The sequence below is a fragment of the Eretmochelys imbricata genome, chromosome 15 (assembly GCF_965152235.1).
Source record: "Eretmochelys imbricata isolate rEreImb1 chromosome 15, rEreImb1.hap1, whole genome shotgun sequence".
Classification (NCBI taxonomy): domain Eukaryota; kingdom Metazoa; phylum Chordata; order Testudines; family Cheloniidae; genus Eretmochelys; species Eretmochelys imbricata.
Window position 1 is genome coordinate 8940417 of NC_135586.1, and position 25413 is coordinate 8965829.

At 48.7% G+C, this 25413-nt stretch overlaps 1 protein-coding gene across 1 annotated transcript in view; it reads right to left on the reverse strand.

Moving 5' to 3' along the window:
- The window catches only part of KSR2 (kinase suppressor of ras 2), a 271742-nt gene that overhangs the window by 92177 nt on the left and 154152 nt on the right, over window positions 1-25413 (reverse strand). Inside the window, exons 6-9 of the mRNA XM_077835018.1 lie at window positions 23471-23540; window positions 19632-19715; window positions 13716-13781; window positions 10873-10999 (exon numbers count right to left, since the gene is read on the reverse strand). Of these exons, the coding sequence (XP_077691144.1) occupies window positions 10873-10999; window positions 13716-13781; window positions 19632-19715; window positions 23471-23540 (347 nt within the window). The remainder of the gene's footprint in view (window positions 1-10872; window positions 11000-13715; window positions 13782-19631; window positions 19716-23470; window positions 23541-25413) is intronic.

Here is a 25413-nt window from a genome sequence, read left to right on the forward strand (position 1 = left end):
GGGACTGATTCTCAGAGGTGCTGAGGACCGGCAGCTTCCAGTGCCTTCAGACGCAGAGCCAGCGTTTTCCAAAATGGCTAGTGATGTTGCTGAGGCATCACCCTCTGGGAGTCAGGGCCGTGGTAAAGCTGGGCACCCAAAGAGGAACACCTCCAAAATCACTAGTCACTTGGGAAGGCCATGGTGGGAAGTCAGGCACCAACATATTGGCTGGATGTTCAGGGGTGCTGGGCCCCAGGCAGCATCTACTGTCTTCAGCCGCCATTATGGACACTCGGCGTGCCTGGAAATGAAACCGCTGGGTCGGTGATGTAGGTGCCTAAGTTTGCAAGCACTGGTCAGGGTTCCCAAGACAAAACTCCATCCCGTTCTCCTCATTGCCCACTTATGCCAGTTAATCTCACTCCCAATGGATTTCCTTGGGAGGCAAGAGACACAACTTCAGGGTGAGCCAAGCAAAGGTGTTTTATTACACGCGGCTCATTCTTAACTTGGCTCCGCAGGAGAGAGTGCGCCTCAGCCAGCCATGCTCCCTGTCTCGACACAGACAGTGCCCTCTATAGAGCACTGCTTGCTCCCAATGGCGCAGGCCAACCAGGAGGAAGGAATGGCTGACTGCAATCAATGGCACGCTGGTGTGCTGAGTGGAGGAGAATCTGCCTGGAAACAGTCTGGAACGACAGCATAAATGTGATCTCCAACTCGCCATCCGACAGTGGACAAATCTGGTTTAAAATTATTTAAAACCAGACTGCATTAAAATTCGCAACCAGCAGGACAGGTTTGAAGTCAGCATGATCTAAAATAAGGAATTAAGGTCTTCCCCCACCCCCACCTCCAAACCAACATGGGTTAGTAACAGGAAAGACACCAGACATTCCATAATATTGACATCTATGCAACTGGGAACATGGTATGACCTGCCTTGAAATATTAGACTCGCTACACTGGCCATGCCCACATTCCTCCTGACCTGCGCAAAGGAAAAGTAGAGGCCAAGATTCTCGGAACTGCTAGTGATTTTGTTGTCCAACTCCAGGCATCTTAAAAGGGCCCGATTTTCGGAAAATGTGGAGCACCCGCTCTCTGAACATCAGGCCCCTCGAAGCTGTCTCAAGCTGAACTCAAAATCATTGGTCACTCTGAAAATCTTGGCCAGAGTCACAAGCAGGTCACCAAAAGGGGCTCAAACAAGCCTACATGAACGTGATATTTCAGGGAACACAGTGCTATGTTTTACTTACAGCACCTCGTCATGAGAGATGATGCTGGCAAAGCAGTTTGGTTTTTTCCAAGTCAGCTCTGGGAGCAAGTAGAAATGGAGATTTGTGCTCTTATTTATATAGCACCATTGGTGCTAAGGAGCTTTACAGACATAAAAGAGGCGATCCCTACCCCACAGGGCTTACAACCACATTCACACTGAAAAGAAGCATTACCACCGTTACCTGGTGCAGGAGGCTGGGCTGAAGACAATAGGAGATTGGGGGACTATTTTTTAATAGAAGTAGGTGTCAAAATAGAAGCTATTAGTTGGCCTAATAGGAAATATTCTCTTTAATTTTACACACTGGCTATGGCTGATGTGATTTTATGAGTGGCAGAGGCAAAGTAAAATACATATATAACGATTCATCCATGCTCTGAAAGTGCTTTACATGATGGGCATCATTAGACCCATTTTACAGATGGGGAAACTGAGGCACAAAAAGAGGTGAAGTAGTTTGCACCAGGTCACCTAGCAGGCTAGCAGCAGAGCCAGGAAGAGAACCCCAGTCACCTGAGCCCCAGTTCAGCGCCTCACCCTCTGCCCACCCTGCTTCCCATGATGACCTCTGTTAAGATAAAGTATGATAGGCCCAAAATGACATGATTCACTGAAAGGACTCTGTAGCTGTTTTTACTTGTAAGCCCCCACATGGGTTTGTGGTCTCTTGGGGACCCACAGAAATCATTTGCACCCTAAACAAATAAATCAGGTAATTTTACCATTTGAAATTTTCCAAGAGCCGCAGGTTTAGAGGCTGCATCCCAGAGAGAATCATCCAGTATCCATCCAACAGTCCCTGGAACAGCAGAGTGGTGGGGGAAAGAGGGGGTCTAGACGAGCTGAAGACCCCCTATTGGCCGATTTGCAAAGGTGCTCAGCATCTCTGAAAATCTGGCTTTTAAACTTCTAGGTATGGGCACAACCAGCCAGCCTGATTTTGAAATTTGCCATTCAGAATGAATGAAAAGCCATATGCTGCCTACCCATCACTTGTTGGGGTTCCTACGTTCCCTGTTAGACAGAGATGGACTCAACAGGCTCTGGCAAATTTAATCCAGAATAAATCTGAGCACTGTCACAGAGCAGGAGAAAGAACCAGCCAGATGCATGGTTAGGTCTGACCTTATCGGCTTCCATGGACCCTGCAGGAAAGAACCAGCCAGATGCATGGTTAGGTCTGACCTTATCGGCTTCCATGGACCCTGCAGGAATATGATCAAGCTGTTGTGCTTCTGTAGGTTTTATTTTTTAATATTTTTTACTAAAGTTTTAGACAACCTGGAGAGCACAGAAATGCAGGTTAGATTTGTTGCCTCTGGAAAGTTACAAGCAGAACTGGTAGGACACAAGCTATTTCAAAAGCACAGATTCCATTTTATTTTTAAGCCGTTCAAGAAAATACCATTGACAAACACTGCCTTTCCCCTGATGGCAAACACACTGAAAGCCCAGCAGCTGCAGTGTTAGATACTCTATGTTCCAGCTAATCTCAGCCCCAGCTTACTGGCGTTCATATACAGCAGCTCTGACAGGGAGGGTGGAAAGGTGGTGAGCCAAATGCTGCTTTCAGTTACACCGGCATAAAACTGGAGTAACACTTGAGGCCAATGAAACTTTGATTTCATACTCCAGGTTTACACCAGGGTAATAGAGCAAAATTTGGACCAGAGACTGTAAAAAAGTCTGTATCTTTCCTAAGAAATACAAAACACAAAGCAACAGTAGGGGAAAAGCGCTTAAAAGAAAGAGCCCGATACATTCTGTGTTTGCAGTGTCTGCTCTGCAGCGTAACTACTGACCTCATTAGAGAAGTGGTCGTAGCATCCCTGCTTATTGTATAGGGCCCGGGCCTGCTTCTTCAATTAGCGCAGCTCTTTATGATTCATTGGTTTACATCCCCCTAAACAGGTTTCTATACAGTTTCTACCAGATTCGCTGAAATATAGATCAGTCCCTTGGTGTTTTGGAGAAGCAGACGTGCCTGGAAACCCAAAGAGCCATCTGCGAAGTTTTGCCCCAGCAGATGGCTGAACAGACCACTGAGCAAACTGGAAGGTGCTGTTGCAAAGAGGAAAAGTCTGCCAGACCTCCCCCCTCTCTCCCCACCACGCACACACTCCAAAGTAACCATGTTTCCATGGCAGACGGGGGAATGATCCTCATTGGCATCCAGAGGGAATGCCACCAAGCAACCCAAACAGGAAGGTGCAGGGCCCCTAAGAAAGCAGCCAGGAGAGCTGCAGAATGTGAGGACTACTCGTGGCAGTTTTGCTACTGACCTAGAGGGGAGCAGGATCTGGCCCTGACCTCAAAAAGTTTATTCTTCAGATCAAAGAGGCAGGATTTGGAGCCTCTCCTTTAAAGCCGCATAAGATCATTGTGAATAATCAGATTATACAGCCAGAGAGGCAGTGTAGCCTACTAGTTACCGCAGCGCATTAGGGAATCTGGGCTGTAGGTCCAACTCTGACTCATTCCATGGTCTTGAGCAAGTCACGGATCTCTAGACCCTAGGTCCCTAGAGGCTAATGGCAGTTAAGCCACTTGTTGGGAAGCTCTGTTACTGATTGAGATCCTCAGATGGAAGACACTTTACCAAAGCTCAACTCCCAGCTGAATAGTCCGGGAGAGCTCACTTTCCCTCTTCCCTTCATGGGGAAGTGACAGCCTTATCAGGAAATGCAGGGTGGTGAGCAGGGAGCTATAATAAAGGTAAGACATCCATGGTCAAGACTGGCTCATCCTTTCCCAATGCTTCGTCCATTTCATGTTCTAAGGGAGCAAGATCTCAGGGATTCAGGACTCCTGGTCTCCTCGCCTGGCGATGCCATGCACTCCTCTTGGGCAAGTCACTTAGCCTCACATTTGCAGAAGGGTTCCTGACCTTCACATGTGCAGCGTCAGACTCCTTAAGCCTGTTTTGCAAAGTGCTGCACATCCCAAGCTCCAGCTGAAGTCACTGGGAGTTGCAGGTGCCCAGCTCTTCTGAAAGTCAGGCCCACAGTATCTCGGATGAGACACCCCAGAACCCAAGCGCCTCCCGTGAACCAGCCTTTGTAAACGTAACCCCTGTGCCCCAACATCCATTTTGCTCTCTGAAAAATGGAAGAGGTGATACTCACATACCACATGGGAGTGTTGTAGGATTTAACTCATTCCTGTCCGGGTGATCTGTAAGTACACACGATTACTACTGCATGAAGTGTGGTAGGCAGCCTTGGTGCCCTACAGAGATCTTTGCAGGCTGTGATCAGTATGTATCTTGGCTGTACTCAACAGGTGGCTCACCGGTGCTTCTTCCACACTATGCTCCCAAGGACTCACTGTGTTCCAGCAGGCCTGTCATAAGGTAACATTCGCCACGAGGCATAAGCAGCAGCTCCTCACCTCCACGCAGGTCAGCCTCATGCTGTGACACTCACAGAACAACCTACAAGAGCCCATCCTTAAGAGGACAGGCTGACTCTTAAAGCTACGGAGGAGAGGCCAGAAGATGAAGGAATCCACTGGGGGCAGAGGAAAGGGGTGGGAGCACTGATAGGAGAGAGGAAGATGTAGAAGCAAGTGCATACGACATATTCTTTGGTAGGTAAGTGCAGCCCATCAGGGCTGGGGTAGGCAAGTTTATGACTGTGGCTTCATGCTTGTCTGGAGTTCTCACACTCACCAGGTCACTGCCTTTTCTCTGCTAGGAGAAAAAGGTGTGTTCTTATCATAGATTCATAGATATTAAGGTCAGAAGAGACCATTATGATCATCTAGTCTGACCTCCTGCACAATGCAGGCCACAGAATCTCACCCACCCACTCCTGCAATAAACCTCTCACCTATGTCTGAGCTATTGAAGCCCTCAAATTATGGTTTAAAGACTTCAAGGTGCAGTAGAGAGTGCTCAAGAATGTCTAGCATAGTTTCTGGGCTTTATAGGACCAATACACTACACATTTGTTTTACATTAAGAATTGCTTCCATTGTGCAGCTCTTTACATCAGCTCTTAACAGTGGGCACAAGCTGGTATACGAGGCAAAATTCATCTCACGCTGACTGATCTTAATATCGCGCTCTTCTGAAAAATAAAGACCTCTTACTCCCATGTCAGTGGAAGAGACGACCTAAAAGGAGAGCAGAATATTGCAGCTGAGTACTGCCATGAAAATCCGAACTGTCACTCAGGCGGGTAATATGATGCAGTTGCCCCCAAAAAGCAATTGACCTAATTACTGTGAAAGTGTTATTGTCTGTTTTTGATTTTGTTCTATTTCATGTTTGTGTTATTTCCAATGTGCCCTGAGGTGCTGGCATGATAGACACTTTAAATGGGTACGCTAAAACCAGGTAAATCCTAGGGAAGACAAGGGAGTCTGCAGTTTTCATTTGAGTTATCTGACTGAGTTAACAAAAAGAAAACTGGACCTAACGTGTTAGCTTAGCTAACTCCAGTTAAGAATCATAGAATCATAGAATATCAGGGTGGGAAGGGACCTCAGGAGGTCATCTAGTCCAACCCCCTGCTCAAAGCAGGACCAATCCCCAATTAAATCATCCCAGCCAGGGCTTTGTCAAGCCTGACCTTAAAAACTTCTAAGGAAGGAGCTTCCACCACCTCCCTAGGTAACGCATGCTAGTGTTTCACCACCCTCCTAGTGAAAAAGTTTTTCCTAATATCCAACCTAAACCTCCCCCACTGCAACTTGAGACCATTACTCCTTGTCCTGTCCTCTTCTACCACTGAGAATAGTCTAGAACCATCCTCTCTGGAACCACCTCTCAGATAGTTGAAAGCAGCTATCAAATCATAGAATCACAGAATCATAGAATATCAGGGTTGGAAGGGACCTCAGGAGGTCATCTAGTCCAACCCCCTGCTCAAAAGCAGGACCAATCCCCAATTAAATCATCCCAGCCAGGGCTTTGTCAAGCCTGACCTTAAAAACTTCTAAGGAAGGAGATTCCACCACCTCCCTAGGCAACACATTCCAGTGTTTCACCACCCTCCTAGTGAAAAAGTTTTTCCTAATAACCAACCTAAACGTCCCCCACTGCAACTTGAGACCATTACTCCTTGTCCTGTCCTCTTCCACCACTGAGAATAGTCTAGAACCATCCCCTCTGGAACCACCTCTCAGGTAGTTGAAAGCAGCTATCAAAAAATCCCCCCTCATTCTTCTCTTCTGCAGACTAAACAATCCCAGTTCCCTCAGCCTCTCCTCATAAGTCATGTGTTCCAGACCCCTAATCATTTTTGTTGCCCTTCGCTGGACTCTCTCCAATGTATCCACATCCTTCTTGTAGTGTGGGGCCCAAAACTGGACACAGTACTCCAGATGAGGCCTCACCAATGTCGAAGAGAGGGCGACGATTACGTACCTTCATCTGCTCGCTATGCCCCTACTTATACATCCCAAAATGCCATTGGCCTTCTTGGCAACAAGGGCACACTGCTGACTCATATCCAGCTTCTCGTCCACTGTCACCCCTAGGTCCTTTTCCGCAGAACTGCTGCCTAGCCATTCGGTCCCTAGTCTGTAGCTGTGCATTGGGTTCTTTCGTCCTAAGTGCAGGACCCTGCACTTATCCTTATTGAACCTCATTAGATTTTTTTTGGCCCAATCCTCCAATTTGTCTAGGTCCCTCTGTATCCTATCCCTGCCCTCCAGCGTATCTACCACTCCTCCCAGTTTAGTATCATCCGCAAATTTGCTGAGAGTGCAATCCATACCATCCTCCAGATCATTTATGAAGATATTGAACAAAACCGGCCCCAGGACCGACCCCTGGGGCACTCCACTTGACACCGGCTGCCAACTAGACATGGAGCCATTGATCACTACCCGTTGAGCCCGACAATCTAGCCAACTTTCTACCCACCTTATAGTGCATTCATCCAGCCCATACTTCTTTAATTTGCTGACAAGAATACTGTGGGAGACCGTGTCAAAAGCTTTGCTAAAGTCAAGAAACAATACATCCACTGCTTTCCCTTCATCCACAGAACCAGTAATCTCATCATAGAAGGCGATTAGATTAGTCAGGCATGACCTTCCCTTGGTGAATCCATGCTGACTGTTCCTGATCACTTTCCTCTCATGTAAGTGCTTCAAGATTGATTCTTTGAGGACCTGCTCCATGATTTTTCCGGGGTCTGAGGTGAGGCTGACTGGCTTGTAGTTCCCAGGATCCTCCTTCTTCCCTTTTTTAAAGATTGGCACTACATTAGCCTTTTTCCAGTCATCTGGGACTTCCCCCGTTCGCCACGAGTTTTCAAAGATAATGGCCAATGGCTCTGCAATCACAGCCGCCAATTCCTTTAGCATTCTCGGATGCAACTCGTCCGGCCCCATGGACTTGTGCACGTCCAGCTTTTCTAAATAGTCCCTAACCACCTCTTTCTCCACAGAGTGCTGGCCATCTATTCCCCATGTTGTGATGCCCAGCGCAGCAGTCTGGGGGCTGACCTTGTTCGTGAAGACAGAGGCAAAAAAAGCATTGAGTACATTAGCTTTTTCCACATCCTCTGTCACTAGGTTGCCTCCCTCATTCATTAAGGGGCCCACACTTTCCTTGGCTTTCTTCTTGTTGCCAACATACCTGAAGAAACCCTTCTTGTTATTCTTGACATCTCTAGCTAGCTGCAGCTCCAGGTGCAATTTGGCCCTCCTGATTTCATTCCTACATGCCCGAGCAATATTTTAATACTCTTCCCTGGTCATATGTCCAACCTTCCACTTCTTGTAAGCTTCTTTTTTATGTTTAAGATCCGCTAGGATTTCACCGTTAAGCCAAGCTGGTCGCCTGCCATATTTACTATTCTTTCGACACATCGGGATGGTTTGTCCCTGTAACCTCAACAGGGATTCCTTGAAATACAGCCAGCTCTCCTGGACTCCTTTCCCCTTCATGTTAGTCCCCCCGGGGATCCTACCCATCCATTCCCTGAGGGAGTCGAAGTCTGCTTTCCTGAAGTCCAGGGTCCGTATCCTGCTGCTTACCTTTCTTCCCTGTGTCAGGATCCTGAACTCAACCAACTCATGGTCACTGCCTCCCAGATTCCCATCCACTTTTGCTTCCCCTACTAATTCTTCCCGGTTTGTGAGCAGCAGGTCAAGAAAAGCTCCCCCCCTAGTTGGCTCCTCTAGCACTTGCACCAGGAAATTGTCCCCTACGCTTTCCAAAAACTTCCTGGATTGTCCATGCACCGCTGTATTGCTCTCCCAGCAGATATCAGGAAAATTAAAGTCACCCATGAGAACCAGGGCACACTCCCCCTCTCCCCCCCAACCCCATGAAGACACAGACTTCCTGGCATTTGCCTTCAATTTTAACTAAAGTACTGGAGCCCTAAGGCAGGGCTGCACTTGCAAACTTAAGCATTTATAAAAGCCAGATATCCTGTCCCTCCCTCTGGATCTCTCTTCTCGTGGAGATGCTCAGTCCTTTCTACCCCTGTTGTGGAGCTGCAGAGACTCATCTGGTCTAATGCCAAGGTGAATCAGCAGAATAGCTCTGCACCTACCCACTGGGTCCTAAAACTAGTCACATGCCCTTGCCCTTCCAAACACTCTCCTGGTGCTGGAGCAATCGTGCACGCATTCCTTCCAGAAGAATCACACCTGGGAAGTGGTGCTATTGGGTGCTCTGTAATAGTCAGAGCTTCTCCTGGGTATTTCTGATGGCGAGGGGAAATCTCATGCTTGGCTGTTCCAAAGGTTCCTCCATGAGGACTGCACAGTCCATACACTAGGTTCTTCATTTCTCTAGACAGCTCCTCCCACCTCCCTTATACCCAGGTAAGGCAATGCACCGCTTGCCTGAGTTCCAGCTGTCCCAGAACAACTTCGTGTGGACACTTGTTCCAGAAGGAGGGTGTTCAGCTATGGAGTTATTCAGGAACAGCTCCTCCCCAATAGCTCCACGTGTAAACAGGCCCTCAGTCAGCAAAGCACACCAACATTTCCCATCAGGATTAACATCTATTAACTTGTGATGCTTCCAGGCAGACAACGGCCACCTGCAACATTCCCACAGACTTTGATGGAAGGAGGATTGAGCGATATACCGTAAGGGAGAAGGACAGAGGGAGTCACTGCTTTTACTGTGGAAAATAGGTCAAGAAATTCTTGCCCCAGAACTAAAAAGGAGCCAAACAGTAACAGCATGTTGAATTTTATGGAGCCTTCTATCCAAATGAATTAAGCTTCACAACCCTCCTTGGAGGTAGGAAATCAGTAGCATTCCTATGTTATGGATGGGGAAACCAAGGCAGAGAGAGGTTAAGTGACTTGCCCGAGGTCACACTGCGAGTTAGTGATAGAACAAGGATTAGAAACACAGGTCACATGACTCCCACAGTCCTGGGCTTCCACCACAAGACCAGTTTTCCTTCCCAAAAGGGGCCAGCACATGACAGTTGGGTCCAGTCAAGAGAGTGGCCGATTAAGTAACAGCAATAAGGAGTGAGATTCCAAAGATTTGGGGCCAAATTCTGCTCTCACTTGCACCCCTGGCATCCCCTTGAATTCAAGGCGGAGGCTTGCTTGGATGCACTCAGGAGTGAATTGCATAAATTGGGGATTGGTCCTGTTTTGAGCAGGGGGTTGGACTAGATGACCTCCTGAGGTCCCTTCCAACCCTGATATTCTATGATAGCATAGGCCAAATTCTACTCTGTCTAAGGAGTACTGCCCTACTGTGAAGAGCCGAACAGTTCTTGTGTAACTTCACATGCTCCGACCCACTAGGGTTGCACACTTGGCAACTTTTAATGGCCAGTTTATGACTGCACTTAAACAGCTGCCCATGCCTCTTGGAAAACTCTGACAAACAGCTTGCTTGGAGACCGTATTTCTCAGCCACCATTCAGCATTTAAGGTCACTGGCACAGAAGCAGGACTATGGTCTCTCAACAGCTTGTCTGTGCCTGCTTCCTACTTCCCCAACTGCAATATCCCAGCAGATTACAGTAACCATGACCAGGAGTGAAAGTAACCTAAAGGACTTATCAGAACGCAGGATGTCTGGGCTCCTGGGCAAGGTGCAGGGGTGGCTCTGGGCCCGCGGGCGGGACTGGGGCCAGACTCCCCCAATCAGTCCTTCAGCGCTGCCCAGCCCGTGCTGCCCAAGGCTCCGGCAGCAATTTAAAAAAGGCCTGGGGCTCCAGCCACTGCTGGGAGCCCCGGGCCCTTTTCAATCGCCAGGCCCCGGGGCAGCTGCCCCTTTTGCCCTCCCCATCAGTGCCCCCTCCCCCCCCCCAGTACAGTGCTTAAAGCACCGTCACGGCAGCACTTTAACGTGGTCTATGTACCGGCCCGTACCTGCAGCCACTTTCTTACTGGCACGCTGTACCGGCTTAGTTTCACCTCTGGCCATGACTTTGATACCATAAACACCAGGCACCACGACTACTTGCTGGTCCTTTTGGAGAGGGTAGGCAGGGGGTAAGGAACCCCACCCATGTCCCCGCGTGTCTTGAAGCCATTGACATCTCGCTCATTGCCTGGGATTCGCATTTGCATTTGTTCCTGTGCATAAGTCACAATGTACCAACATGGAGAAGGGCTCTGAGGACTGCACAGCCCACTGGGAAGAGGAAGGTATGCCTCACCTTGCTGATTTTGTTGGTTTTGGGAAGGGTCTGGCTGACGTGCAGGTCGGAATACCTGGGGGGCTTTCGTAAAGGATTGTTGATGTCACACGGCACAGATTCTGTCCGGACTAATCTTGCTGGATCAAGAAGGGAGATGGGGAAAGGAATTTAAAAAAAAGGGAGAGAGAGAGAGAGAGAGAGAGATCAAAGCTTTAAAACAGCACTTCAGGTCGGAGTACAGGTCGCTCTGCATAGGAGCCCTGCACTTGAAGACAATCCAGTTTCTGCTTCTTGAATTTCTAAAAATACCGGAGCTAAACCCCAAAGTAACCTCTTCGCTATACCGCTTAACCATCCACCTGAAACTGTCAATTGCCCCGCCTTGGGACCATAATGACCTGGGACATTTGGAACACAATGCGCCAGCTGAAGCCAGATTGTATCTACACTCCTTCCCACCCACTTCCTCAGCCAATCAGAACACACTCAGGATCCAATCGGACTCAACGCCGAAGGGCTCAAGTGGGACTTAAGTAGTGCCCGGGGTGAATTTCATCCTGTAAGAAGGCAGCTCCCATCTCAAGGAGGAACAAGTTGGTTTATTTTGACCACATGGCTAATTTCATCAGTGCGGAAGGTGACTTATGTGAACCATCTCCTGACCCAGAGAGGAGTAAATATTTGTAAACCGCACACGCCACTAGCAATTCTGCACCATGACGACTAGACCCTCTTTCCCGTCTGCGGTGTGAGTCTCTGCGTTACGTCAGGTTTCCACACGTTTCAGTCGAACGCCTCCTGCTCTGCAGCAGGGAGACAACGGGGCCTTGCTGCTGCATGTAGCAGGAGCACTCTTGAAGCCGCAGGGAAGGAGGAGTTAAACTCAACCTCTACTCATCCTCTCGTGGGCCCATGCCGCCTTGCCTGGGAAGGTCACGCTCCACACACTCCCCCCGCCCCTGGGTCAGGGGGAGCTGAAGTGTTTATTCTCTGACTGCTAAAAAAAACTCTTTTGCTTTCTTGCTGTGAGCACTAGCCCTCGTGGAAGGAGGACTCACTCCACCCTCTCCCATTGCTTGACTAGCACATGCCCTAGGGGTGGCCAAGGCAGACAAATGACCTAGGCTCTGGTTATCTTCCAGGCCCTTGTCTTGAGCTTCATCCTGATACAAACGTCTGCCCTGCCACCACCCATGTTTCCGGGATCCCATCCCCATGTCTTAAGAAGGCAATTGGGCCCTTGCTCCGATGAGCCCTAGCATGGGGACCTCACTCCCGTTTCTGGACAGTCTCCGACCCCTTTTCGCCAATCGTACCCAACACCTGTATGCTCCTCCCCACCCTATCTTTACTATGACCCCCACAGCCTCCATGTTTAGAAGCTTCTCCCCTTTCCCACAGGGAGCAGGACAGCCCTTCCCTACTTCCACGTGACCCTTCAGTGTAGTTTTCCCAAGGCTGGATTTGATGACGAATTATTGAGCAGCAACCCACAGCTCTTCCGCTGGGAAGGGCTCCTCACACGTGCTATGATGCTACTTTGACATGCATCCCCCCGCAGGGTCTAATATCTCCCAGGACAGTGCTTGGCAGTGATGCTGGAGTTCTCATGCCTGCAGTCTACATGAGCACAGTCACCTGCTTTTCCCTGCTCTCGGTTACTGCCAACAGTTCACGGGGACAGAGGACGGAGCTCCGCCTAGAATCAACAAGGAAATAACCTGCCGAAAAGTTGGCATGAGAAACGATGGGCAAAGCCAGCAACTGGAAGGGGCAGCTAAGTTGACAAAGCAGCCCTGAGGCAGGGCAGGTAATCATCAGTCCCTTTCAAGACTGCTTGCTCCAGGCCAGGACTCTGGGAGACGCTAGGCAGCATTGGCCGTTAGTCAGTCTGGGAGCTAGAGAGAACCACAGGGTCTGTTTGAGTTCAAACAGCCACAGTACAGAACTACCATTGCAGTGACTATTCAGGGCAGCCCACCTGTGAAAAGAAGTGAACCACCTCTGAATCAGATGATGCCCCATTCTGAATTTTAGATTCCAGAGCACAACTGGCCTCGTTAGGTGCAGTAAGTAACTTATTTTTTGAAAAATAGCAAAAAGGGTTATTCTCAATGAATATGTTTTTAATAATCAGTTGGTATTTAACATATTCTAACGGCCTTATTAGATCTAAAATTATATGCATATTTTGGAATCTTTATTTCAATTTATTTTAATTTAATTTACAGCATTCCCCCTAGGTAATCTCAAAGCACCACCACCCCCGTTTTGCCCTGGGAGCACGTAGCCAGAATTCAAATGAAAAGGAAAAACTCTTCCTGGTGCAAAGCCTCCCTTCTGGACTTGTAAATGTGCCCCGTTCCTTTTCATATTTATGAACTGCGCTCCTGGAGGAGAGGAAAGCAGACAATTTCAATAGCACAATTAGCATCTGAATGTGCCTTTGCCTGACATTAACGCTGCTGTTTCATGTAATGAAATGAGACCCGCATGCATCAACAGAGCCACCGCAGATCTAGGGTCCCAAACTTCCACCCAGGCCAGCTTTCAACGTTAGCAAAAGGCTCAAACCTGTTGCACTTACCCCGCGTTGTGGGGAATCTGAAAAGAAAAGGTGGCAGGGGGAGGGTGGGTGGAAGTGGTTTGGAATGCAAATCTGCCTCGCATCGGACAGCTCGTCTCCCTATAAGCGGAAAAGATGGTCGGTAACATTTTCAAAAGTGCCTATGTGATGTAGGAGCCTAAGTCCCATTGGCTATAAATGGGGGGTCAGGCTCCTAAGTCACTTAGGCACTTTTGAAAATTTTTACCTGGCAAAAACATCAAGGAAGCCAACGCTGGTAAAGGGGTTCTTACCTCCACGGTGGATGATCAGTATGTGACAAGGTGGGGCCTCTTTGGTGCATTTGTTGTGGCACTTTAGCCTAAGAGAAGAAGCAATAAAAACAAATATGAAGGCGGATCCATCCCAGTCCCTGGGCGGACGTGAGCAGGGACTGTCACACGTGGGCCAGCTGAGAACAAGGGAACCTTAATGCAGAAAGAAATTAATTTTGCAGACAGGATGGTGGTGACTCAAGCTAACTTCCAAGTTGCTTTTGTTTCGTGTGGCATTGTCTGCTCAACAGTGTTGGGCATGCACCAGGGCTTGGCGGCATCCTGCTGGCTCCACCAGATCCTGCAGCTGTTGCTTCAAACGATGCACCCCCCCTTTGGCAACTTTCACCCAAAGATGGGGCTTGTTTCACTGTACTAGGTCCAGGGGTGGAACTGGGGCTGCACGTCACAGGTGGTAGAAAGAGTCTCCAGAAGGTAGCGGCGGTGGGAGGTACATCTCCCGGAAACAAGGGGGCACTGGCTGGGAAGAGAGGAGACAGGGCACCTAGGAGATGCACTGGTTTAGCAAATCTCAGAGTCCACCTGCTCCGATGGGACCACGGCCAGAGTTGGAGCCACTCCCCACCCCAGGAGAGCCGTCAGCAGAGGACAGCTGCAGCATAGCCACTGCTTGCTGTTGGGGGGTCAATACTCCCCCACCCAACTCATGCAGGAGATGAAAAATATGCATCAGTCCCATACAGGTGAATCATGCCTATTGCCTCTGAACATCTGTGAACAGGGCAGTGGGGGTGTAAAGGATACAGTACAACTCTGACGATCGGAACATCCTGGAGGAACATAACACATTCAGATAGCCGCGGGTTTGGAAGAACTGCAACGGGATCATTTCGCCCATCACAGAAATGCAGGCATCTGTTTAACAGCCAAAGGGTAGTTTCACAGGGCCTAAGCAACTGGGTCACCTCGTGATTACTGACACCGATACCCCACTCAGACATATTGACCTAGACAAGGTCTGTTTGTCCTTCCCCCTCCCAACCAACTTGGGGTGTGGGCTGGAGGAGCTGAAAAGTGAGCAAACGGCAAAACACATTCTTTAAGCTATCCACAAACACAGTCTCCAAAGCCAGCTCCAGGGCAGCTCCCCGGCTAGCACTCCAAGCGCTCTCGGACGCTTCCATTCTCCGCTTTACAGAGATCCCCGTAACGTGGTAGGTTAACGTGCTTCTGCTCACGCTCCCAGCTCCCCTTCATTAGTAACTGACTCTCAGACATATGTATTTGGCTGGGACCATCCCCCCTGAACTGTCAAGTGAATCCTTTGGGAGGGAGGGAGATTCTAAAGGCACTTGACTACCCAGGTTATGACGGGGGGAAATTTCAGCTGGTTAAAGTAACCACGGAATTTAGGCAGGAGGAATGTAACTCAATTAGGGCTTCCTCCCAGCTTTTGTGAAAAGTTCCACGGGCTCTAGGCCACAAATGGTTAAAGCCTTGATTCACCTCTCACCCAAAATGGTGATCACTTCCAATGCAGTGCTCTCCTAGTGCCATGTTGGGGGATTGGCTCATTTCCAGCTCACTGTAGCAGCGATACCTAGCCAGTCACTCATAGAGTTTCCTCCACCATCTGGACTTTTTTCACCATGGGCTTTTCCAAGAATGTATCTGGCCCAACCCAGCTTGCATTCGGAGATCATTCAAGAGGGGAACTAAATCTACCCTGGCAAGGAGAGCCACCCAGTATTCCAGTGGGCCTCTCGGTTTTCTCACTACTGCGATCCTGCATGGAACACGCAGCTGAGTGCAGCTCCATGCTGAATTGAAAGAGATGCCCAAGCACCCTTCTGCTGCTAGGAAAACCCAGCAATCTCATTACTGCCCAGAGCTGCGGAAACTAACATTTCTGACAATCTAGCCTGAGACAAAGGGAGCAGAGACCCACACTCTGTGCCAAGAGCTCTTTGCTGTTTCCTACTGAATATTATCCAGAGCTATTGCTGGGTTGCACTTAATTAAAGCATCTGGCAGCAGAGGAGAAATAATTCGGTAGCCCCCTGCTCTTCCTCCCTCTGTTTTGCAATTTATCTCTGCCGCTGCAGTGTTCCTTATGGTTTTATTACCAGGACATTTAACAGAAATGATTGGACCATTTCAAGCTAGGATTGTTTCATTTAATATTCTGTGCAGCCTTTATTATTTAACACAGGCAAGAATATGAGTCTACTGAGGGCTTCACTTCTGGTTCAGACATATAGATATAAGCAGGCTCTTATGCCTCTAAAACCTTTTCACTGGGTCCTAATTAAGAATGTAAGAGTCCCAGCCTCCCATTCTGCCCCCATGAGCCAGAGCAGAGGAGGGCTGTATAAGCGCTCAGTGCGCACGCATGGAAAGCAAAGGAAAAAACAATATTATAAAAGAAACAGGGTCAAGGGAATAAAAAAATTAAAAAAAAAAAAATACAACAAGCGGCCACAAGTCAATGAGCTGGGTAATGAAAATTCAGGAGCCTCATGGTGTTAGATTTCGTTACACAAAGATTCCTAGAAGCAGAGCCAAGGATTAATTTGATATTGGAGGCTTTGGGGGGTGGGTTGTTTGTTTGGTAACCTGCTTCTTTACAGGGAAGAACAGTGCCAGCAGTGGCTGGGTAGGCAGAAGGTGAGGAACTGGAGTAGTTCGTTAGTCTTTAGTTTTTTGTGAAAATCCACAATTAATGTGGTTTTTTCTGAGTGCTCGTACAAGGCTGACACAGAAGCAGACACAGCCTCCCGCCTAGTGCATTTCAATCCCAAGATACAGCTCTGCACTCCTCTCATTTACTCTCACTTCGCCAATGCCCCTCAGACCCCCCTGCTGTTTAAAGCAGCGGGTTCCAATCCCACTGTCCTCCCTGTTCTAACCCAGGTCCCTCAAACCTCCTTCGGCTGTGTGTCCATTTCTGCCAGTGAGAAGGAGCAACGTTAGCTGCCACTGTTAATCAGAACGATCCATTTCAACGCAATTGCACACAAAAGGGGAGGGGTGAGAGGTTTGTCAAGCTAGACAGGACAATATTAACGGAGAATTACATTTAATTCTCAAGGGATTACAAAGGTGTACCAAAAAAAGGGGGGGTTACAAAAAGTACTTGGCAGTGTCACTATTAGAACACTGGGATCCAGCTTTAACTATGCAAAATATCATCATGTATTGCACCAGGTTAAACCTCCCCTCCTTGTACTAACTCAATATTTTATTAACATAAAAATGTTAATAAACACCATTAAGAAGTTAGCATTGACTCAGTTACAAAGCAGTGACTTGGCATATTCCCTAGCCTTAGAAAAGCAAATGATATCTCGGGTATCCAGAGTAACTTCTGCAGGGTTACTCCAGAATCAGAACGGTGTAACAAATCAGAATCTGGCCCACTATTCTGTTAAATCCTGCTCATCTTTGTGGCCTTCGAAGAACAGCCCATTTCCATTAAATCACGTTTTGCAACTTTTTTGTTTGTTTGGATCCTCTACAGCACAATGAGCTTCTCAGAGAAACACAAGTTTGTAAGATTTTTGCTGATGCCATAAAAGAGAGAAGGCAGCTCAAGGCAATGGTGCCATAAATCGAGACGCATCCGAAGCTCTGAGCTACACCGCACTCTGGGTAACGCACAATTCATCTTAGTTACTCTCATCTGCGGGCACAGCTGTTTCACCTCCTGGTTCGCTCGGCTGCCAAGGCGCCGTGTGAGAAAGCGTTACAGGATGGCGAGTGGAACGCCCCAGGCATGGGAGCAGGAAGGCTGGGAAATCCTTCAGCATCGCCCTGCAGAAAGAAACTTGAGGGATACGGAAGAGGTGGTGGGATACCGCAGAGCAACCAACTGCGTGTAAAAGGCTTGATCCTGTGAGTTGCGCAGTCAGTGGGAGTGGAGGGCATGCACCTCCCAGGAGGTGACTGGCACCTTGCAACAGTGCCCTTGGAGTTGGGGCCTGATGCGGCTCCCAGTGAGATGGAAGGTACAACTTCCCTTGGCTTAATGTCCAGCCAAAGGGCTCGGCTGGCATCACCTAAGAGCGGAGTGGATTTTCTGTACTAGGGCGAAAGGACACTACAGAGAGATCAACTGGACACAGACCATAGGTCTGCCACACTGGTCAGAACCATGAGTCTCTCAGGTCTGGTTATCCCTCTTCCAGCAGTGACACACACCTGAAACTTCAGAGGAAGAGGGTGCATCTCCCCAGCTGTGCAGCATGCATGTCAGGGAGGGGGGAGAGAATTCCTTCCTATTCTTCCAGGAAGTGTGCTTTACACCCCAGAGCAGGAGACTGGGACTACCTCTCTCTGCTTGCATTGTTACACATGCTATTCCTAGGCATAAAATTACCCCTGTTATCCATTATTAATGTACTTTCAGATTCAATCACAGAGCTGTACAGCAAATACAATTACTGCCAGGAGTTGATTTATTGCTAGGTAACACAACAGAAGGCCAAATTTAACCAAGGGACTCCATGGGCTGAGTCTCCCGGAAAGAAAGCAGGAATGGACAGGTTATCAGCCAGATGCTGACCAGTTGCTGCCCTAGACCTTCCCTTACCTCCCCTCTGAGTTTATGGGCACAATACACCACTGGGGTCTCTGCCCCCAGAATCAAGGAACCCGAGCACACGTCTCATCAGCCATCCTCTGATACCCCAAATTACTAGCCTTCAAAGCAATCTTTCCACTAGTGCAAGGATTAGAGTTCTCTCCAAGTCAGCTCTTCTCCCCCTCCCTCTCCCAAATTGATTCAATGTTACCAGAATTTTGTAATCCATGTTTTGTGCACCCTACAAAAAAACAAGCAAACACATGCCTGCCTGGAGGGGGTGGGAATGGGGGTTACCTCTCTCCCCTCTGGTTAAAGGAAGGCCCCACTGTTGCCAGCCCAGAGGGCAGGGATGTGTGGAGAAGCAGGGCAAGGTCAGCTCTTTCGTTGGGAGGAGTTCATTCCTTTGCTCCATGCCCGGCACATTAGAAAGAGGATGTGCTGGAGGAAGCAGGGTCTGAGTCTGGCTCCCTGGGAAGTGGCTTACAGAGGAGAGAACTAGGGGGCTATGTTCTCCGCCTCTCTGGAGCCCTGGCTGAAGTGAGCCACATTTTAGGCTTTTGCAGTGGTTTCGGCTGAAACACACAGCACCTTGCACCTTCACCCGGCATGGGCAAAGGAAGCCCTTTTGGATTTCTTTAGCCATTGAAGGGGCAGGACATTCTTCGTTATCAAATAGAAAAGCTAACGTAAAATGCACCACACAATGGGGTTTAAACAGCAGCTAGGCCTACAGAATCCTGCCCTGCCCCGCATGGCAGTCTGCTACAACAGAGGCACCAGCTGGGCCCTGTGTCAGCCAGGTGCTGCAGCAACCAGCTGGGGAGATCCGCGCCGTGGGGGGGGTGGTGGGGGGGGGAATCCTGACCTTCCAAACTGCAAAGAAAGGCAACTTGTGAGTGAGGCAAATGCAGCCAGAGCAGACGGGGCATTTGGTGCTCAGTGGGAACTGCCCTTGCTGTCTCAGGTCAGCATGAAATGGACAGGTGCCTTAGCTCCTGAAAATCATCCTCACACTTAGCCACTCTGAGCAGCAGGCTCAGGAGAGAGCTGAATGGACTGGGGACCTGAACTAACTTCTCCCCTGACCTCGGAGCAGTGATATTGATTTGCATTGGCAGGGCATGGGGGAATTGGTGGATGAACTCAGGACTTCAGCCATTAGGGGCGTTTTGCTTATCTCAAAGTCATGGAAAGAATTTTCATGCAGATGAGAGGGGAGACAATGGCAGGCCTGGGGACGTCTGAGCCCCATTCAGAAAAAACACACCCAGAGCGCTCAGGAGATGACGGCCCAGTCATTCCTTTTGCAACATTAAGCAACAACAAAGCCAGCTTAGAAACCATGACGTACTTGCAGTTTTTACATTTTAATCCAAACAACATTCCTTTCCCACAGACGGTGCATGTCTGAGACATCCAATACTTGGTGGAAAATCTGCAGAGGAAAACATCAGATAAGTGTTAAGAACAAAGAAGGTTGCTGTGCCCTACCCTGGGTGGAGAAATGCTTTATAAGCATCGCTACCTTCTATGCTTTAGCCCCCTCCACACAGCACCAGCGTTTAAGTCTGTTACAGTGATCAGTCAAGCCAAAACAAAAACCAGAGCAGTGAGTTTCCCGCAGCAGCCCTGGTGCAAAAAGTAGCAGGGTAGACGTTCCCGCTTGGCCTGGATCTCCGGCTCCGAGACCTACCCCCAGGCCAGGTTTCAGAGCCCAAGCGAGAACATCTTCAGGGCTATTTTTAGTGCCGCAGCGTCAGCCTCGTAAGCCGAAATCTGCAGACCCAGGTTCTGAAATTCATCCGCGTTGGTGTCTTACTGCGGTGCAGACAGACCCTAGAGCTCGGGCCTTGCCACCCAGCTGAATGAGGGCGGAAATGGCATTTGACAGACATTGACTTCAGCAAAGGAGTAAGGAGAAGAAACTGGGAAATTTGAAGGAGATTGACAATTACAAACTAGATCCTCTTTCATGTTAATCTGCCCTTAGCCACAGCCACATCAGTCAATTTGTCAGTCCGTGTTAAACAGACGGGGCTCATCTTGATCTTTGTCAACCCACTAGAAGCTCATCCTAAGCACACATGGGACCATGCCGAGCAGCTGGGATTTAGCAGCACCCTCCCTCCAAAGGTACAGGCCAGGCAGGGTGCTCAGACGAGTGAAAGCCAGGATGACTGACAGGAACAGAGTTTTCAGTTCAGTGGCCCTACCAAAATATTGTCGCAGGGCAGGGGGAGAGACACGGCACGACTGTTTCAAGTCAAACAAAATGTTTCATATAATTTTCCAGGGTTTTAAACAGGTTAATAAAAATAGAATGAAAATTTAAAACACAAAGGCTCTGCACTCAGAAGAGGCTTCAGCTCCCAGCTCATGGACTCCCTGTGCGATCCAACTAGTCCCTTCGTGTGTGTCTCAGTCCCCATCTGCAAAATGGGTATTAAAAAGCTCCCTGGCCTCGCCCCTTTGCCTGGTCTAGCTGGATTGGAAGCTCTTTGGGGCGGGGAACATCTGCCTGCCAAGGGGGCTCCGATCACTGCTGGGGTCCCATGGTACACAAATAACTCACAACAACTGGATAGGTAAAGCACACAACTGTGAGCACCCTCGAGGAGGTCTGGAAAGGAGTTGGTCTCGCTGCAGGATGAGGATGGGCAGAAGCTCCGATTTGGAAACCCCCCCCCCATCTCGAGCCACAGCCTAGTGCCACATTCCTTTCCTGCAGCTGAACTGGGCTCCTGCACGTCACCCCACCCCAGTGTGGGGCGGTTTCCATTCCTTTTTCTCATGCTAGCTACAAAAGCAGCAAACAGCTTGTGTGGAGTTTACTCCAGGGTGGCAGGCCACAGATCACGGACAATCTCTATCAACCTCAGCTCAAGCCTTATCTAAACTGCATCTCAGCTGAAATGGAAGTGAAATTTGCCCCGAGAATGCTGTGCCTACATGTTGGAAGTAGAAGGGGATCCCTCCGCACCCCCTCCTCCCCTGCCCATCAGCTCTGTGCTGGAGAAAGAGAAACGATGGGTCTTATTGCTCCTGGCCTGGCCCGGGTCAGAGGTTTTAACTCAGTAAATTACACACTCTGAGAGCAGCTCAGAAGTGTTCTGCCCTCTGCGACTAGTTTTCTCTCTGGTTTGGAGATAGAGGGCGTTGTGGTGGCCCCATTTATGCCCTTTCATGCTGGCAACTGGGAGTTTAGTGCAGTCTGAGTAATGTGGTTGAACAGATTCATCTTGAATGGGCTCCATGTTTCACCCCATCAAACCCCTGACCAGCAAGCTTGCGTGCGCTAGGGCATTATGACCACCAGATGGTTTTTCCTCATCCCTGCCTTAGAGCCTGGGGACAGTGGTGCCGCTGTGACGTCACGTGAGTAATGCCGATTTGCAGGAGCTGATGATCTAGCTCCATGACGTTTAGGGAGAGGGTGATGAAGCTGACGAGTTTTCCCTTTGCTTCATCATCCCTACTACCTTAATAGATTGCTGGGCATTTCCGTTATGGCAGCCCGCCACTTACTGCTGCCATGGGACTCGAGGAAGGAGCACGGAGGTCTGGCAGGCGGGCACAATTTTAGAGGAGATGTGTGACAGGGTCTCTGACCAACCTGCCTCTCTCCAAGCAGTCAGGCTGGAATGAACATGTCATGGGCCTCCGGGTGCTAAAGCAAAATGTAAAACTCCCGCAGCTACCTACTCAGTAAGGCTGGGAGGGGAGAGATCTCTGACTGCAAGTTCCCAGCAATGAGATTCCCATTCAGGGCTGGTGTGAAACCCCAAACAGTGCCAGCGGCTTCTAGCATGAACAGATTCTCTTCTGCATGTGAAGCAATGACGCAAACAGATTAGATACTGTAGCTGCCTTGGCAAATCTGCTGCCAGCGAGAGATGTTTGTCTCCTGGGCGGGCTCATGCCTTTCCCCCTTCACTCCATCTGGAAATACAATATTCTAGATGAGGAGGACTTGTGGCACCTCAGAGACTAACAAATTTATTTGGGCATACACTTTCGTGGGCTAAAACCCACTTCATCGGATGCATGGAGTGAAAAAAACAGTAGGAAGATAGATATACACAGAGAACATGGAGAAATGGGTATTGCCATACCAACTGTAACGAGACTAATCAATTAAGGTGTGCTATTATCAGCAGGAGAAAAAAAAAATTTTGTAGTGAAAATCAAGATGGCCCATTTCAAACAGTTGTCAAGAAGGTGTGAGTAACAGTAGGGGACACAATTAAATTAGGCTTGAATAAAGACTGGGAGTGGATGGGTCATTACACAAAGTAAAAACTATTTCTCCATGTTTAATTTCCCCCCTACTGTTACTCACACCTTCTTGTCGACTGTTTGAAATGAGCCACCCTGATTATCACTGCAAAAGTTTTTTTTCTCCTGCTGATAATAGTGCACCTTAATTGATTAGTCTTGTTACAGTTGGTATGGCAACACCCATTTCTTCATGTTCTCTGTGTATATCTATCTTCCTACTGTATTTTCCACTGCATGCATCTGATGATGAAGTGAGTTTTAGACCACAAAACCTTATGCCCAAATAAATTTGTTAGTCTCTAAGGTGCCACAAGGACCCCTCGGTTTTTTGCTGATACAGACGAACACGGCTGCCACTCTGAAAAATATTCTAGATGGTTAGGACTTGAAGCTGGATTGCTATAGGAAAGTACTCTGAATACCTCCCCTCCCACCACATGCTTTTCAGCTACACCTCTGACTTACTCTTGCTTTCCCTGTGTCCTTTGGAATGGCGCTACCTAGGGAGAGTTAGCTTTTCTGCTTCGTGTCAATTGCTTGGGGCAGGGGCTGTCTTTCAGTATGTTTGTACAGAACCTAGCACACTGGGCTCTCAGTCTATGACTGGGCTTCCTATGTGCTACACACGTTTTCTGGATCTCAGCTTTCAGCCTTCACAGCGGTCAGTCTTGAAGTTCGTTCATGGGTCAAAATCAAATGCAAATAAATTGCTGTGTCAGGTGTGAGGCTCTCTCTCACACACACATACCAGGGGCACGCCTCTGACCCGCATAATGGGGGCCAAGGGGCTGCGGAGAATAGGATAGGACGTATTACAGAATAGAAAGGCTGTTGCCTGCCACGACAGGACCCTTGTGTTCAAGTGTGAATTCCCAGGACAGATTCGTGTGGCACTTCTCAGCGATACCGTACCTGTGTTTGATTGAGTTTCCTAGATCACGGCGGGGAATCTGTGGGGACCAGCGAGGCACTGACAGCGTATCTGCAGGGTGAGAAGACAGAACAGAAACAAACAAGGATTCATAAGGGGGGAGGCCAGATGTTACTCTCTGAACAGAGGAGCATGTAGGAGCACTACAACCAAAGAGAGAGGAGCATCAGTTACCACAGGGATATAACGAGAGCCCTGCAAGTCTGCGGATATCCATGGATAGCCACACGCGCATAGGTGGATATCCGCAAACTGTGTTTGCAGATCAGATGTGGACACAAATTTTGTATCTGCACAGGGCTCTAATTGTAACCAGTCAGCATGAGAGAAAAAAATCAAAAAGGGGCCTTTGCCTAGCCTTTACCGGAACGAGATTGTCCCCAAAACAGCATAGCCCAAATCACACTGAAGACCTGCTCTGGGCGTGGGGGTGGAGGTGGGGTGCAAGCATTTCCTCAAAAGCTTAGCAATAGCCCTCAACCTTCATGCTCAGAGACTGGTCACATCTGAAAGGTAAAGGACATTGCATCCCTACTTGGGAAAGCATGTAAGTGCATGCATCCTCAGCCACCATGGGGTGGGAGAAAACCCTGCCCTGCCACCACACCTTTTATTGCTAATTTTACAGGTCAGAAAGATCCAGAGTTATTTGCTTTCTACCATTTGCAGCCCACTCCTGCACTTCATTTACCCAGGCAGAACTCCTACGGACTTCATTTCCCTAGCCCCTAAGCAAGTACCACAGGGTCAACTCTTTAACTCAGCTAAGGAAGCAGCTTCTTCTCCCCTCCACTCACAATAATCAAACAAGATCAATAAGTAACTAGTTTTGCACAGGCATGAGGGGTTTCACTCAGAGAGAGAGAGAGAGAGAGAACGAATGCACGCATTTGCACCAGTTGATTATTCTTCCAAGATACATTCAATCCAGCACACACACAGTCTCTGGGCAGCTGGGAACACAAGTCTGTTAGAGACAGTTAATGATTTCCAAACAAGAAAGGGAAGATGAAGCCTAATCGGCAACTCATAGTTTATTAATAAGGCATCACATCCTTGTGACTGTATCTCTATCTTAACAAAAAGCCAGCTGTCAACCTCTTAGAAACCAATTTAACTACTGTTCAAATCATAGAAGATTAGGGTTAGAAGAGACCTCAGAAGGTCATCTAGTCCACTCCCCTGCTCAAAGCAGGACCAACCCCAACTAAATCATCCCAGCCAGGGCTTTGACAAGCCAGGTCTTAAAAACCTCTAAGGAAGGAGATTCCACCACCTCCCTAGGTAACGCATTCCAGGGCTTCACCACCCTCCTAGTGAAATAGTGTTTCCTAATATCCAACCTAGCCCTCCCCATTGCAACTTGAGACCATTGCTCCTTGTTCTATCATCTGCCACCACGGAGAACAGCCGAGCTCCATCCTCTCTGGAACCCCACTTCACGTAGTTGAAGGCTGCTATCAAATCTCCCCCACTCTTCTCTTCTGCAGATTAAATAAGCCCAGTTCTCTCAGCCTATCCTCATAAATCATGTGCCCCAGCTCTCTAATCATTTTCGTTGCCCTCCGCAGGGCACTCTCCAATTTGTCCACATCCCTTCTGTAGTGGGGGGCCCCAAAACTGGACGCAGTACTCCGGATGTGGCCTCACCAGTGCCGAATAATCATTTCCCTTGATCTGCGGGCAATGCTCCTACTAATACAGCCCAATATGATGCTGGCCTTCTTGGCAACAAGGACGCACGGCTGAATCTTATCTGGCTTCTCTTCCACTCTAATCCCCAAGTCCTTCTCTGCAGAACTGCTGCTTAGCCAGTCGGTCCCCAGCCTCTAGCAGTGCATGGGATTCTTCTGTCTTAAGTGCAGGACTCTGCACTTGTCCTCGTTAAACCTCATCAGATTTCTTTTGGCCCAATTCTCTAATT